Genomic DNA, 17,649 nt, shown 5'->3' with positions numbered 1-17,649 from the left:
GCTGCTTTATTTATTTATTTATTTATTTGTTTATTTTACTTTTTTTGTTTGTGCAAGTGTTTGTGTTTTTGTGTGATCTTTTAACATCTTTAAGTGCTTTGCAAGTACCTGAATGTTTGTAATTAAGCTAAAATAATTTGCAGTGGGGATTGTAACATTTTATTTGCATGTTTGTATTTGTCCCTTGAATGATTACATACAATCAAGCCTCCAAGACTATATTTTTCACATGAATACTGTTGAAGGGAGAAAAAATTCTATTCTCTCCCTATAGTACATTGTGTCATATAAACACACACATTCCTCTTTGGACACACACACACTCCATCAAGGTCCAGCCATGCCCTTTGTTTGCATTTCTCTCTCTCTCTCTCTCTCTCTCTGTTTGAGTGAGTGAGTGTGATATGTCCTTGAAAGCAGAAAACTACTGTTAGCTGGAAGTAATGACCCGATGGTCTCCTACACATTTAAATAACTAAAATGATGTATGTGTGATTTGTCTGACAGGAACATATCTAATGTGGAGGAGATAGGCACCTGCTCCTACATCAATCAGATCATCACCATGACAACTCTCTACATCCAGCAGGTTTGCACTTTCTAAATCTAAATGTGTCTCTCCTTCCCTCTCTCACTCTGAAGTATAAAGGAAACCAGATACAAGTTACGTCCCATTTTTTCCGTTTCCATACAGTGTAAGCCGAATTATTATTATCTGTTTTTCTTTAGAGCTGAGAGCTCAGACACCTTGTTCACACAACAGCTCCTTTAGAACTCAAATCCCAGCCCCAGCTTTGTAACATACATTATGTAGTGGTGCAGTAGTTTTAGTTTTATAAATATTTAAATTGCACTTTTCAAAGTGTAGGTCATTGTTTGGGAGAGAGCATAGTTTACATGAGGTGCAAGGAAAGAAACAAATACAAAGCCAGCATGTTTTTCCCACACGGTCCCACATTTTGCTGAGTTATTTTTTTCCCCAGAGACATCTGTATTTTTCCTTTGTTCAACCTTTTCATTCATCCCTGACATGCACACCATGTCCAAGGAAATCTCTCGGCATGAATTTGCTGCTGTCTGCCATTTCTCAAGGGTGGAGAAGATTAGTTCATGTTTCTGTAGTTTTACTGACCAATCTGTCATTGTAGTGTGCATCGAATAGACGCGTGGTTACATTTTTGGAGAGGTTAGCATCGCAACACACCTCACTGAGTCACAGAGAATGATCTGCCAGCCTTCCCTCCTGGTGGTCATGTGGGGTTTATGGGTATGAAGTGGGGTTTCTGGGTACAGACTATGCAGAGCAAAAAATAGGCTCCAGTCTGTAGTTGTAGAAATACAATATGTTCCTGAATTGTCAGTGGATCTGAGAAAATAACCAGGGAGTGTATGAATACATCAATGCATTTAAAAGAAAATTGAAATGAGAAGCTGACTGGGGCTGCTTTGTTTTAACAGCACACGAACTAATCATGTGTTCAGTTCACCTTTGTGTCTGTTTAGTGGGGTCTGAGATTGTTTAACCTGCTTACATATGCAAAAGAATCAGGCTTCTGAGACCACTTGAAATAGGTTTCTGAGAGTGATGCTGAAAAATGGCTGGTAGAACAACCGCAGTGTGGATTAACAAAGCAGGTATTATCTAATAGAATGGACAGCGAGTGAATACTTGGTTTAAAAATTCCAGCAGCATGCTGTGTCTGATCCAGTCCTACCTGCACGATACACACTAACACTCAGCCATACCTGATCTATGGTGGCCCTGTGGGTATCCTGACTATTGAAGAATTAGGATGAAAGTGTTCAAAGTATGCAGAATAACAGATGGTCTACACTCTATAATTGTGGAACTTCAGAGAGCTTCCGTATGGTCAGTGGGCCTGAGAAAATGGAGACTAAGTGTAAAAACAAATATATTATTGAACTTGTTTGAACATGTTATAATTTCTATAGTAGCATTCACAGGAACTATTGCTTGCTGTAAGATACACTTGTAGTAAACGCAGCTCATTCGATTTACTATGTCAAGACAGTATAAACAGACATTTACTGGTAATGGTACTGTTATTTTCAATGCTATTTTGTCATTGAAAAAAATATCTCATTTTTGATTTGGTGGGCACACCCACCACAACTAACGCCATCCTTTACTGAATTTACTCACAAGAACTTTAGTTAGGTTGGGTACTGATGTTTGATGGTTAGTTCAATACCACAAATATCCAACTCATTCAAAAGGTATTGCATAGAGCTCCATCACACCAGAAAACAGAGTTCTACTGATCCATGACAATGCATTTGAAAAAATTTGTTAATTAAATTTCCTCTACATGTTGTCCTCTGTTTTAGTATGGATAATTAGTTATTAATAATTAATGATATCTCTCTGTCTCACTTTCTAGCTGAAGAGTAAGACTAAAGAAAAAGAGTTGGCTGATCAAACCCAGGCTGAGGAGTTTGTTTGTCATGCTTTGGCTTTCTGTGAGAGTCTATATGACCCTTATCACAACTGGAGGCATCGAATACATGGGTATTTATAAATCCATCACACATGTCTACAAACAGTAGTTCTAGTTCAACATCACACTATCAGTCTCCAATTAAAAACACCAAACTCCGTAGCATACATCAGTCTCCAAGCAAATATTTATTCTCTAACCAGCACACACAAATCTCAAAGACATTTTCATTATTCTCTAGATCTTGAATCAACTTTCATTAGTTTTTCCTATGACATATCACTAATCTTTGCACATACACGATTGTTTTCCATAATTATTTTTTCTATCAGTGAAAGAGCACACCAAACCAGTGTTTTGGTTCCTTGGTGTTTGGTGTACTTTACATGCACATGAGGAGAAATCTCCTTGTCATTTCCCAAATGTTGTTCAGCAACAAATATATGTTCCTTCAACAAGTAGGAACAAATATTGTTCCTTCATCAAAAGATTGTCAGTGACGATTTTTGCCCACAACGTCACCAGTGCGCCAAATTGGCAGTATAGTCTCAGTGAAAACAGTAAGGACCATGCATTATTTTTATGCTTAGGCAGCAGTGAGAACACTAAAACTGTATGTAAAAAAGTATGAGCAAATTTTTAACAGTATTGCTTCGTAAGACCAGGCCAAAAAATTTGGAGTGCTGAAATTTAATTGCTAACTCCAAATTAGTACTAGGATATTATCAACCATTTGTGTAGGGTATAAATTGTTTACCTGCAAAAAGTCACCAAACTATAAATCTCCTGAATTCCACCTCTGTGTGCAGGATTGTGTGGTGGTTCCCTCTCAGCACTGCAGTGACACTGATGTGGTTAGTGTGTGTTGTGCACTGGTATGAGTGGATCAGACTGAGCAGTGCACCTGGAGTTGTTAAAACCTGTGTCCACTCATTGTCCACTCTGTGAGACACAACCTTGTTGGTCCTCCTTGTAGATGTCATTGCACAGTGTGAGTTGGTCATCCTCTAGTCCTTCATCAGTGGACACAGGACGCTGTCGGCTGGATGTTTTTGGTTGGTGCTCAGTTCACAGTGTCACTGAGAGGTTTAAAACCAGCACAACACACGCTAACACACCACCACCATGTCAGTGTCTCTGCAGTGCTGAGTGTGATCCACCAGCTTATTCATACCTACTGTTTGGTGGTCTTGACCATTGAAGAACAAGGGAAAAGGGGGCTAACACCGTATGCAGAGCAACAGATAGACTACAATTTGTATTTGGAGAACTAAAGTTCTCCTGTCTGGTCAGTGAAGCTGAGAGAGTGGTCAGTGTGTGTAGAAACAAGGAGGTGGTAATAATGTTATGGTTGATTGGTGTACAGTGCCCTCCATAATTATTGGCACCCCTAGTTCAAATGTGTTAAAAGCCTTAATATAAATTAGTTTTTCATTGCAGAAGCATAATCTCACTCTGAAAAAAAATTTGAAAAAGTAACCTTCAGCTCAAGTGAAAAAATTATTTCCCATAAAATGACCTGTTCCACAATTATTGGCACCCTTAACAATTTCTTGGAAATAAATGTATTTTAATCATTTATGTAATTTCTGCTGTAGTATAAAGTGGATTAGTGATCGACCGATATGGGTTTTTTGATGGCCGATGCCAATTTTTAAACAGCAGTAGTGGCCGATGGCCGATATGTAAAGCTATTACCATTCCTCAGGCAGTGAATAAACTAGAGGCATTATCATGATTTTTTTTTTACAGAAAACCCTTCAAATTTGTAAAAGAAACCATTTAGAGGTCCTGAAATATATATGAACATCTTATGAAAACCACAAAAAAAATGTAGACGCTTGTCTTATTTTTGAAAAAAAAAAATGTTAGTGACAATACACTGAAGAGTTCATGAGTCCCATGACTTTATTCTTTTTAAATTGTGTCTCCAGGGGTCTACTTTCATCAGGTAAAATTTTGATACTTCCTACTGTTTTGAAGTTATTCAAGCTGAAGCAGACAGTGGACAGATGGCCTCTCCAAGTGTCTCTATAGACCCCAAGCTCTCCATAAGGAAAATAATTACTTTTACTGCAAAAATACAGTGTATATATCTTGTCTAGACTTAATGTCAACATCTTAGTGTTTTTCTTTACTTTCTATGAGAAACTAGTCTCCTGTCCCTCACCAAGTCGCCATTTACCCCTCACCAAACAGTAAAAACCCTTAGGTAGGGTGTGTTTTATTCTGATGTTTATTTCTGATGTTTACAGTTGTTTCTCACCGACTACAGTGTTCCTTTAAATGACTGACATGTTAAAAGGCGAGAGCTGCACTCTTGATTAGCTGTAGAGCAAGGCAACCTCCCCCACAGCCCTGCTGCATTTAAATGTCCTCAGTGGGCGAAACGTAAATAGTAAAAGACACACATTTTTGTATATCATAGTATTTTTTGAAAAGGTGTACTATTTTTTTGGAAATTATTTTAGGCCAGTACTCTTGGCACGTGCATGAGGATTACTCACGAACAATTTGACAGAGAGACTCAGATTTAGTCTCGTTTTGTAGGGGACTATCTAAGGTAAGTGCTGCTGGGCTAACTTTGTGTGTGAGCCGCTGCTGGGCTCTTCAGGCTTCGAGAAGCAACGGTTTTGTCATTGATGAGGAAGAAACCTGAAGTTTGGATTGTCTTGTTTTTTTGGCTGTAATTCCTTAGTCCTACATATTAGCGTATATCCTCGTGATCCTGAGAGTCTGCCCGTTAGATTGGTGTATGATATGTACACAATACTCAAATATGGCGCCGTCAAAAATCTGAAAATCTGTACTGTCACTAATATTTTTTCATAACAATTTCCAATAGCATAGCAAAAATACTTATTTATCATTGGGATTATATATACAATGAATAAATCAGTGACTTTAAGCTTTAATTTGGTACATTAACTGTCAATTTTGAACCTGTAGTACTTGAGATATACTGATGAATATAACAGTGAGTGATTATTTTTATAGGCACCGCTGACCAATGAGCGATATGCTGGGTTTCTAGGTTACAACTATCAGTTCAGTCATTTATGATGCAGATTACTGAGTGTATAAGGAGCAGCCAGTAACAAATAGTGAGAGATGAAGAAGAGAAAATAATTCATACTGTTTTCTCTGATGAGATGGCATGCAGCTACAGGTTGGAGGCTTGTACTCCTGTACTTGTGCTCAATGATGTCTGCCTGTAAGATGACAAAATGAACGCAAGAGGCACTCTAACAGCCAGAGTGACAGAGCTGGCGACAGCATTGCCTGTGTGCATTGTGTAAATATCGGCCTCTTGTGCTAGTATATCGGCCAATGCAGATTATATAAAAAAATGCCAAAAATGAGCCCGATTAATCAGCCGGCTGATATGTCAGTCGATCACTAAAGTGGATCGAAGTATCTGGCAACCTTTAATTAGTAATTCATCACTTCCGGTTTCCCTGGTGGGAAAGACAAAAGAACACACTATTCAAGTAAGGCAGATGTGTGTCAGCATTCTTAAATCAGGCAATGGCTACAAGAAAATAGCCACTCACCTGCAGATGTGCTTATCTATAGTCAGAGCAATCATCAAAAAGTTCAAAACATCTGGAACTGTGACAAACAATCCTGGAAGAGGACGCAAGTGTATCTTGCCTCCACACACAGTGAAAAGGACGGTAAGAGAAGTAAAAACTCACTCAAAGCTCACTGTAAGTGAATTGAATCAAATGGTAGCATCTTGGAGTTACGAGGTCTCCCAAACAACCATCAGGCCCTATCTACAGGCCAACAAGCTGTTTGGGAGGCATGCACGGAGAAAGCCTTTTCTGAGTTATACTCAGAAGCGTAAACGGGTGGATTTTGCCAAGTGATACTGGGATTTTAACTGGGACTGTGTGCTTTGGTCAGGTGAGAACCAGATAAGGATTTTTGACAAACATTCTTAAGTGTGTCTGGCGTAACACCAAGGATGAGTACGCAGAAAACACCTCATGCCCACTATTAAGTATGGTGGAGGATTGGTGATGCTGTGGGCCTGTTTCTTCTCCAGAGGACCTGGGAACCTTGTAAAGATATATGGGATCATGAACTCTTTGAAATATCAGGACATTTTGAATCAGCATCTGGTGGTCCCTGCCTGAAAGCTGAAGATGGGTCGTCACTGGGTCTTTCAGCAAGGTAATGAAACTGTGGCTAAATCTACTCAAAAATGGTTCACAAGGCACAAAATCAAGCTCCTCTAATGGCCATCTCAGTCCCCAGACCTAAACCCAATTGAATACCTGTGGGGTGACCTGAAGAGGAGAGTGCATAGGAGAAGACCCAGGACTCTGTATGATTTAGAATTAGAGTGGCAAACAAAACAAAAAGTAAGAAAGATAAGATAGCTGCCAAAGTTTGAGCCATCTTGGCTCATAACCTCTCTAAATTTGAGGTTTAGAGAGGTTGTGCAAAGACGAATGGTCGATGATCCCTCTTTCTGTATTCTTCAATCTTGTGAAGAGTTATAGGAGAAGATTAAGTGCTGTCTTGTTGGCAAAAGGAGGTTGTACAAATTTCTAACACCAGGGGTGCCAGTAATTGTGGCACACATGATTTCATTCAAAATATTTATTTCTTAGTGTGTGATTTTTTTTTTCCCACCAAATAAAGGCACTTGAATGAAAGCTTAGATATTTCTCTTTTTTGCATTGTTTTCCTATATTAAAAAAAAAAAAAAAACACTTCTTAACCAGGGGTGCAAATAATTATGAAGGGCACTGTATGTGTGTCTGTGACTATTTCTGCGTGTGTGTGTGTTGCAGGGGGTATGTGCCCGGGTGAGTGTGTGTAGTGAGAGAAGTGAGTATTTTTGTCAGTGGGAGAGGAGAGGTCATGCGTGTCTGTGAGACTCATTGGCAGTTAGAAGGTGACTCTGACATCATCTATGTCAGTTAAGTTTTGATTCTGAACATTCTGCCTATTCATTTCAATAGGGGATTTTTAATCTTTAAACGCAAATTTATTAAAAAAAGTCAAATCGACTCCTAAAATACATAGCACATGCAATGTTAAGGGGCTAAATCACCATATGAAAGACGTATAGTGATGTCTCTCTTGAAATCTAAGAATCTAAATTTTCTTACAAGAAACACACCTCACAGAAAATGAGTGTAAAAAGAGACTGGGTGCGTAGTGTTCTATCTTGCAAAGGCTCAACTAAGAGCTGGGGAGTAGCAATTCTTGTTAACAAATTCGAAAGCATAAAATAATTTAAAAATGAAAGTGGTAGAATTCCAGGGGCAGATTTAAATTCTTGCAAATATATATGCACCTAACCTGGATAAGCCAACTTTTTTTGGAAACCTGGAGTGTAATATATATCATAAATCATATATCAGGGGGCGATTTCAATCAGGTCTTGGATACAGTGCTTGACCAAAGCAAATTATCCATCTCTCAACCCTGCAGATCACAGCAGGTTTTCAAAAATATATGCAAAGCTCAGGGTCCGAACACTTATATCCATGATTCAATTTTGGAAAATCGGGAAGGTTTGTACCATCAGATCATGCTTGTGTGACACTTTGCATGCAACCTTTTACTCCAACAATAAAATCTCGTTGATGGAGGATAAATTTAAGTTTAGTAAAGGGTTAGCAGCAGCATCACCTTCAGCAGCAGTGGCTTGGGAGGCATTTTTTAAAAAATGGCTTCTTAACACCAACCTTAACTGAGACATTATCCTCTTTTATCCTTAAGAGGGGTAAGGATCCAAACATTTGTCAGAGTTACAGACAAATCTCCATTACTTAATGTGGTGTAAAGATTTAAGATAAGGTTTTAGCAAAGAGGTTGGAAAAGTAGTAGCAACATGAATCCATCCTAATCAGGTTTGTTATATTCATTAGCACAATTCTGCAGATAATATTAGGACATTTATTGGCACTATGTAGCAGGTTAGGAATGAACAGTGGCCCAGTCATTAGATGATGAAAAGGTATTTGCCCGGGTACATTTTTTGACCCTTAAAACCTTTGGATTTGGAGATGTTTATATAAACTGGTTCAACAGCTGCTGTTGTTACAGATGGACTTATTTCACCATATTTTAATCTACAACAGAGTTAATATGGAACCCCTGCTTGAAAATATTAAAGCAGATATAGACAGGTGGTCCCCGCTGTATCTCTCACTATGGAGAAACGGCCAATGTCCTGAAAATGAATGTTGCCCCAAAATGTAACTATATTCTCCAGGCATTACAAATGTTTCTTCTTGTGAAATATTTTCATCAGTTTGAGAAATGTTGTAATACTTTTATATGGAGTGTCAAAGGGTCCCTGTATATGTCTGAGTAAATTTAAAAAACCGGGATCACAGAGTGCTTGGCATACCTAGACATTTGGTACAGTGGTCACTCTGATACAGTGTTATGTGTGCTAACACCTCACTGTTATTAACTCCTTTTCTGATGTGCTTCCCTTAAAAATTAAAATCACCCAGTGATTTCACATTTTCAATCTGTAATGTATCAAAAATGGGTTTGCCTTCAATCCATTTCCCATTTCCTTATCTAGCATATGGTAAAATCCTAAGCTGTGCATTGGCAACAATGTAACATTCCTGTAGTAGGAGACCTATATGAAGGGGGCTCTCTTAACTCCTTTGAGAGACTTTGTTTTGAATATGGATTTGACAATATTTTCAAATTTGCAGTCTCTCCTTACACACTTACAGGACTGGTGTTTGCCCCCCATAGGCAATGAATCTAGAATATATTTTTTGTTTTGCTTGGACTTGGTCATGAAGCATCTAGGTTCTACTACCTTATACTGTATAATTACATCAAAACCTCTTTGCTAAAGCCAGCTTTGGAAAAAATATTTTAATGTTAAATTCACTGATGAGGAATGGTTAAAAATCTTACAACAAGCTTAAAAAACATTCAGGGAGCTCAGAATTAGGCTCATCCATCCGTTATCCACCGCTTATCCGGGTCCGGGTCGAGGGGGAAGCAGTCTGAGCAAAGAAACCCAGACCTCCCTCTCCCCAGCTACTGCCTCCAGCTCCTCCGGGGGTATTCTGAGGCGTTCCCAGGCCAGTCGAGACATGTAGTCTCTCCAGCGTGTTCTTGGTCTGCCCCGGGGCCCCCTCCCTGTTGGACATGCCCGGAACACCTCACCAGGAAGGCGTCCAGGAGGCATCCAGACCAGATGCCCAAACCACCTCAACTGGCTCCTCTTGACGTGGAGGAGCAGCGGCTCCACTCCGAGTCTCTCCCGGATGTCCGAGCTCCTAACCCTGTCTCTAAGGGACAGTCCAGACACCCTGCGGAGAAAACTCATTTCAGCCGCTTGTACACGCGATCTCGTTCTTTAGGTCACTACCTAAAGCTCATGACCATAGGTGAGGGTTGGGACGTAGATTGAACAGTAAATCGAGAGCTTTGCTTTTCTGCTTAGCTCTCTCTTCACCACAACGGACCGGTACAGAGCCCGTATTACTGCTGACGCTGCAATCTCACACTCCATCAGAATTAGGCTCATTCAGTTTTAAATCATCAATTGTGTCTACTGGACACCCAGCAAACTATTTAAAGCAACCATGAAAGACAGTCCAGATTGCTGGAATTGTTCTCAAGAAGACACATTAATTTAGCCTATAACAGTCTATGTAAACTATTTGGGCTAAAACTCAAGCAAATTAAGGGGCATCAAGATAATATATACATTGCTACTCTGAAGGATCCTGTCCGAATTTAAGAGCATTGCTCAAACATTACAAACCTTACACACAGAACCTCTGACATTACACGCATAACACAGAAACTGACGCACCTCACAGACCATCAGACACACGTCACGATCTTAGTCACCTAAACCTTACACAGTTTTAGAGACACATCACATGAAGCATACATCACACACAATCTGACAGTGCTCACTTGGCTTTGTGTCTAAGAGTTTTGCCATAGCAACTGCTGTCAATACAACCTTTGCCAATAAACTTATACTTCAGGAGTTGTCAGATTTGAATTTGTAGCCATAGTAAGCCAGTTTGTGTTTGAACCCTCAGATAGCCGCTATCAGCTATATTTATTATTATGGATGGAATCACAAGTTTCGTACTGTGATAATTGTATTTGTGTTTTTTTTTCCACTCTGATTTATACATTGTTACCTTGAAATGAGAGTAGTAGTAATAGTTGTTGTTGTTGTATTATGTAGAGTAGTATTTTGCCTGTTGAAAATAAACTTGTTGATATGTATCTAGTTAATTTATACTCATGAGAGAATAGAGAGTATAGACATTTAGCAGACAAATAATCACCATATATATGCTGTTAATATTACAAGCCTCTTATTTCAAAAGACAACTATGTCAAAGCACTAATCTAAAGTGTCGTAATTCAGTATAAAGTATTTAGGTGTCTTGCTGATTAGCTATCATGTACTACTAGTACATGATAGATAAATATGCATTATGGTAATCAAAGCAAACTTTTGAGAATACTTATTATCCTGAAATGGATACTGGGGCTTCGTCCTCTGGTTATACAAGATATTCCAGTGTTTAAAGATGCTTTGCTTAATGCCTATATCTGTTTTAAAATGTTTTTGTGTAATGTTTAATTTAATTGCAATTCAAAATACAAACATACACCTGCTCTTTAGTATTTTTTTGTAAAACAACAGCAAAATATCCTAAGATGACTACAAGAGCTAAAATCAAAAATCATCACTTTTAAATAATCTAAACCAAAAATCGTAATAAATAAAATACGTAATTTTTAGGTATACATACATACATACATACATACACCATATATATTTATTCATGAGTTCACTGTGTGTATATACCTATGTGTGTTTAGGCAGCAACTGGGTACTGTGGAAAAAAGCAGACAGAAGTTTAAAGCAGCTACTCTCACTGTGGAATTTGTTCCATTTTTCTACCGTAAGTATCTCTCTCTGTCTGTCTTACTCTATCTCTCTATATGCACGGCTATTGGTTTATCCTCATCCATGAGGCTTGACATTTAAATGTCTCTAGTTCTTGTCCCATGGACTAACATAGTCAATTTTATAGGTAAATATATTCACAGTGTACTTGTTCACAGAAAGTCAGTAAGCATCAGTTTGACAAAAAGTGTATTTTAATATATTTATCTGAATATTTTATAGTTGATTTGTATTTGTATGGCCTCTGATATAGTTGAAATTTTGAGGCGGTGAAATATTCAGATTTTAAAAATTAAAATTATAATATACGATTATAAAAATTAATATTTAAAAAGTCAGATAAAAAAATCACTTTAGGCCAGAGGTAAACAGGTTTTTTAAGTTTGGGTCTCAGTAATTTTATACGAGGAGGCCTCCATTACACACAGCACTGTTTGTAATGGAGTAACAGATGTTTATACAGAAATTGAATTATTTCTACAAATATGATGCGGTGCCCTGTTCTTAAATGAAGGTGTTTGTGTTTAGTAACGTTAAATATATCACAGTTTAAATGAAATGTATTCATGATCTGACATTTTTCATGTAAATGAGTGTAATTTTTTACAGTGTTAAAAAAAAAACATGCTGAGGTTTGGGAAAAAGCTCTGCTTAAATGGCCATATTCATATAATATGAACATCATGCAGTTCAGGACAGTTTGTGATTATGGAATGTGTTCAAAAAAACTACAAAACTGAAGACACTGCTGAATGACACTCAATTAAACAAGAAAGCCTGTATTCATGGCAGGAGCAGAAATATTAAATTTTAATGGTGACGTGTAATGTCATTGAATGCAAGCACATTTACATTTAATTAACCAAATGTAATGTATATACTTGATAAAGAACAGCTAGGGCATTTATGTAGAAATATTTACATGTCTCTAAAGACCTGGATGATTAAACAGTGTAAAATATTCTGATAAATATAATTCAAATACTGAAAATTCAGACAAATATATATATGTTATGTTTTTTATATTATATATATTGTTTGAAATATCCAAATATTGATTATTAAATCTTTACTAAGTCCAAATTAATAGTTTTCTTAAGATATTAACTCATTATGTCAAGCTATTGTTTGCTAATATTACCTTGCTACAGTATTTGGATATTTGTGGTATTACTTTATATTTATATTTATACATTATATTAAGGCGACTATCCGGCATGTAGTTTATTATACGTTGACCAGATGTTTGTAGACCACCTGGCATCATGGATAGATTAATGGTCAAAAAGGGCAATAAGTATAAGGGTGAGGAAGATTAAACATCTGTTTAATGATTACACTGAGATCCCTCAGTCAGCAATCGCATAATAAAGACCTTCTCCTTACATCACCTCTCCTGCCTCTTCTACCTGGCTCAAGAAACAAGAACAGCTTTACATAAAATTATTATATTCTTGAAATCTAACAACTCATTTAGGAATAAATTAATTGTCCAGTTCAATGCAAAACTTTCCTTGTCCTGTGCAAGTAGAACAGCATGGCATCTATTTAATTTTCAATCTTTAGGTTTTTCCTGTGGTGGTATGCTGGTCACCTAAACTTGCTTATGTATTTGCTCTGATCTACAACTAGTGACCAGAACCAGCTACAGCCCTGTTGAATTGTCTGTGTTAGTGAGAAAGCGAGAGAGGGGGGGGCACTGTTAAAATCTGTCATACATTATGCTGTGTGAGGGCTGCTCTTCTGCTTCTCAGTTATCTCAGACAAAGGAGCCATTAAATGCAGGACTGTAGTTCTGGAGGGCACATCTGAGAAACAAACTGAAGTATGTTCTTTGCGTAGTTAATAAAATACCAAGATCTACTAACTTCTTTTATGTGTGTTTGTTGGCAGAGTGTTTCCAAGAGAGTGAGCATCTAAAGGATAGTCTAAAGTGTTGTCTGTTACACCTGTTTGGAGCCATAGTTGCAGGAGGGAAGGTGAGGGCAGAGCTACAGCTGCACATGTGTACATGTACCACACAGTCAGCAGACACTTCATCTCCATTTTCAGCACTTCTTTCCCTTGTCCCTTGTACCTGCTTTTTTAAAATCCCAAATTTACAGTCACTTAGTCCCTAGTAATGGCAAATACCATTTAGAAAAATTTAAAGGTGCAATGCATGGTATTCTATATATAAATATAATATAAACTTCTAATTTCGGTATAAAAATACAGTGGAGTAAAGGCATGCTAAGCAGAAAATGTAGCCATACACAATGTGTGTTATATTGTACTCAGCCCCTTGTTTTGATAGCCGAGATGGCCACATGTGCACCTTTGTCCCACCCTGTGGGAACATGGCCCTGATGCACTTTTGCTTTTGTCCTCCCCATGTGACAATTCACAGTATTGTGCATTCAAGATGGCAGAGTACAGAATGGAATATTTAGGAGAAAGAGGAAACTGAAGAAAATACATTCTTAGGCTAAAAATGCTTCTTGACTGAAATCAACTCTGGACTTGAACCAAAGTTTGCGTTTTTGTGACAGTGTACATTTGCTCTGGCAAGTTCATACTGGATTCAAACTGACTAAAGAAACTTTGCTGTAAAGCATTTCACTGTTTTCCAGCTTCTTATTTACATTTTCAGTTCTGATGTAAATAGTATATTACCATCTAGACTAATGAGTGCCTATTATCCCACAGTGTTTTAATACCCAATGTAGTGAGCTATTGTGCAGCTAATGCAATGGGATTCACATTTGTTAAAAATGCACTTTTATTAATGTTTACTACGGTAATACATAAAAACAAAAAAACGAAGACAATACATTTTTGAAACTGGAAGTCTCATTTAAGGCAGCATGTTATTGTTATGATAAGTGACAGTTAAATTATTTGTTTATACATTATACAATTTTAAACATTTATCCACCAACTTGAATTAATTATCTACCAAAAGATTCTCTTTTTAGACATTAATGATAATATAGTGCTCTTTCACATATGAAATTAATAAATTCACATTCTTAGATTTCAGTGTATTCTTTAATTTGATATATTAATAAAATATCTGACACTTTCATTACTTAGTAATCATCAGGTCACTGTTGCCCTGTCTCACAAATTATTATTATTTAAAGTGGTACAGGTGAAATTGTATAATGATTAGCACACTCTCTATGGCAGGCAGATGTCACTCCTGTATATAAAGATTTACATTTTGTCACATCTTTAGACCACAACAAGTTTCAATCATGAGGAAAATAAAAGTTTTGGTTCTAGAGAAACGCATACAGTAAGATCATGTCTCAAGGTCATATTCTTCAACTACAACTTTTAACTCTACATTAATTATGTTCTAGCTACAGTCACTTTGGCTCTGTCTGAAATGTGCCAAATGCTGTTGCTTGAGGCAGTGTTTTGCTGGTGCAAGGCCCTCAGTCATGTTTGAATCTAATGTTTTAATGCTGCATGCATTTTTGTTCCAATATCACCAAAGCTGTAAATATTCTGGCTTATAAAATGTATCATGTCAATATCTAGGCACCAATTATCTGCCGTTTGGAGGCATTTTTATGGCATAATTATAGGCATAATTATTATTGCTATGTCCAACTCCCAAAGAGTCTTATTACTGTTAGTTCTAATTTAGTTTCTTGTACAAATTGCTCTTTCTGTATTGTTTTTCTTATACTTATTTCCCTCTCCAACCTTCTACCCTCCCTCTTCAGCATAATGCTCTGTTGGCAATTTCTCCTGCCACTCTGGAAGTTTTGTTGGCTGTTTTGGGGGGTGGTGAGTGTATGGGTGTTATGGGTGATGGAGAAGACTGGGACAGTGAAGCTCCAGATCGTAAATCCCTGCTCACCCTTGCCTGCCTGCGGGAGGTGGTACACAGCCTGTTGGCAAGTAGCTCTGACCAGCGGCAGGTAGAGATCAGCTCTGTGTTAGAGAGCTACTTCAAACTGCTTAACTCTGACCCAGCTGCTGCCACACAGGTCAAAATGGGTCCAGCTCCACCCCGCTCATGCCACTGGGAGAGCCGCTTTGTGGCCCTGCAGGTCAGCATGCTGGGTGAGTGTATACCAGAAGTACTGAACCAAGACAAGTTTGTTTTCTAAAATTTGCTTAATTTTGTTCTGGAAATATGATGCTAAAGTCTCAAACAAATTTTAGAAGAGTATAGTGCATTTTTTACACTCTGCAACTGCATGGCTAAAAAACACTTAACTGTAATTTAAAATTATTTCAAATATTTTCAGATATACATCAAGCTCTACTCAAAGAAAAAACCCTAGTGTATGTATATTTGAAATTACTTGAAAACCCAGCTTGGTCGGTCATATAAGTTTTTGGTTTGTTATCATTATACTGATCTTGAAGACATCCAAAACCTCTCAGCAGATTATCTTGATCAAACTGAATAACTTGTCCAACATTCTCTTCTTCTGTCCTCCTTTTTCTGTTCTCCTCTGTTACCCTCTTCTACATTCTTAATGTTTCAGAAACAATCCAGGATATGTTTCAATGTTCAGATCGGCCTGTCTTACAGGCCATCTTCCTAAACAGCAACTGTTTTGAGCACATGACACGTCTGCTACAGAACAGCAAGGTGAGCTGGAACCTAGACATATACAGAGGCAATGCCAGAACACTATAAAGCAGATTACTGCTCTTGCAAACAGAATTTATACCAGTGTTTCAACTTAATCTGGCAGTTTGGTGATTTCCCTGCTCAAATTAATTTTTTAATTGTAAGACTATGTATACTTCACATATGCAAATATAGTACTGTCAAATGTCTTAGGCATCTAAGATTATTAAAAATAATTTGATTTTATAATAATGATATTTAATAATAATGATTTTTAAAAATAATTGATCTTCTCAATAAAAGTGGGGCCTGTATAAAATTATATAAATAAATACAATAAATACAAAACCATAAATATAGTAATAGTAAAAGTTTTTTTTCCCTAAACAGTAGTAGATATGTTGTGAGTATTTATCATCCTAGGTAAAACTAGGTATTGGATAACATGCTCGGATTATACTGGACTGTCACAATGAGAGAAAAGGAAAGGGTAAAACCAACATATTCACATAAGCAAATAAACACTTACTGCTCAAATAAATAGCATTTTAAATCTCATTTTCTAAGGTGCCTAAAATGTTTGCACAGTATTGTATATTAAGCTATGCAACAAAACGTACAGTACTTGGTTGTTCTGTAACCATAGAAACTTCAGAGCAGGTAAAAGTTAGTGACATTATTATATGAATGTAAATATGATTTCTGTGTGAATTGCTTTCATTATAAGCTATCTCTCCAGAAGAAAATAAATAATTGTAAGTGAAAGATGAAAATGTTTCATTGTGGAGGAGTGTATGTGAAAATTAAATATTTTCATTTGGCATTATATATTAATTTTTAAGTATCACAAGTATTTGTGATTATTAAGTATGTGATCCTTTGTGTGAAAGGTTTTATTTTCCAGTGTTCATGACATTCATGCATCATATCATGTTATCATAAGGTGCCTGTCCCTTTTCCTCTGATTTATATTGAAAATTGTTTTGGGATTTTTAATTAACTGACTTGATTTAAACAGACACCAGTTTGCCACATATTGGATATGTATTAAATTGCAGTACACCATATGACCATTGGAAAACAGTACTTCGGATTCCATGTATTTATTGACACTGCCATTTAAAACAAAAGCTTCAATCACATATTAGGGAAAATAATTTTGGCCACTTTTAATAACTGCATGAACACAGCCTTTGAGAATGCTCATTAGGACACATGGAATATTAAACCTTGAGTTTTTAAACATGAGTTAACATAGAATTGTATTTATTTATTGGTTTTTGTGAAGCTGAAGCTTTACAGGTTAGGAAACCTGTAATAGTTTAACTTTTTGTGAGAAATCAGATTTAGTACGTACATCCCCAGGGGAACCACCAAAGTGCTCCAGGGCCCAAGCTGGGTACCTCTGCTTGTTTTTTTTTGTTTTTTTTATAAACAAAAGGATTTTTTTTTGCATACACTTATCAGTCTATCTGTGTGATTGTACAGTTCTTAGTGGCTGGTGTGTGTACTGTTATAATCACAATCTCTTTTCTATTTTGCCCACACAGAACCTGTATGTTATCACATGCACTAGTATTAGAGATTTCATATTGAATGTCTGATTTAGCTTGTTTACATACCTTAGTAGGGTATCACTTAAGGAACTCCACATTGTTTGGTGTCAC

The 17,649-nt window shown here is 37.0% G+C and overlaps 1 protein-coding gene across 1 annotated transcript in view; it reads left to right on the top strand.

Annotated features, from left to right (window-relative positions):
* The window catches only part of nbeal1 (neurobeachin-like 1), a 203,981-nt gene that overhangs the window by 45,597 nt on the left and 140,735 nt on the right, over positions 1 to 17,649 (top strand). Inside the window, exons 5-10 of the mRNA XM_066665227.1 lie at positions 508 to 589; positions 2,403 to 2,530; positions 11,316 to 11,398; positions 13,297 to 13,382; positions 15,120 to 15,462; positions 15,894 to 16,000. Coding sequence (XP_066521324.1) covers positions 508 to 589; positions 2,403 to 2,530; positions 11,316 to 11,398; positions 13,297 to 13,382; positions 15,120 to 15,462; positions 15,894 to 16,000 — 829 coding nt within the window. The remainder of the gene's footprint in view (positions 1 to 507; positions 590 to 2,402; positions 2,531 to 11,315; positions 11,399 to 13,296; positions 13,383 to 15,119; positions 15,463 to 15,893; positions 16,001 to 17,649) is intronic.

The sequence above is a fragment of the Hoplias malabaricus genome, chromosome 3 (assembly GCF_029633855.1).
Source record: "Hoplias malabaricus isolate fHopMal1 chromosome 3, fHopMal1.hap1, whole genome shotgun sequence".
NCBI classification, from domain to species: Eukaryota; Metazoa; Chordata; class Actinopteri; order Characiformes; family Erythrinidae; genus Hoplias; species Hoplias malabaricus.
Note: the sequence above shows the minus strand (reverse complement) of the source record. Positions and strands in the feature narration are given on the sequence as shown.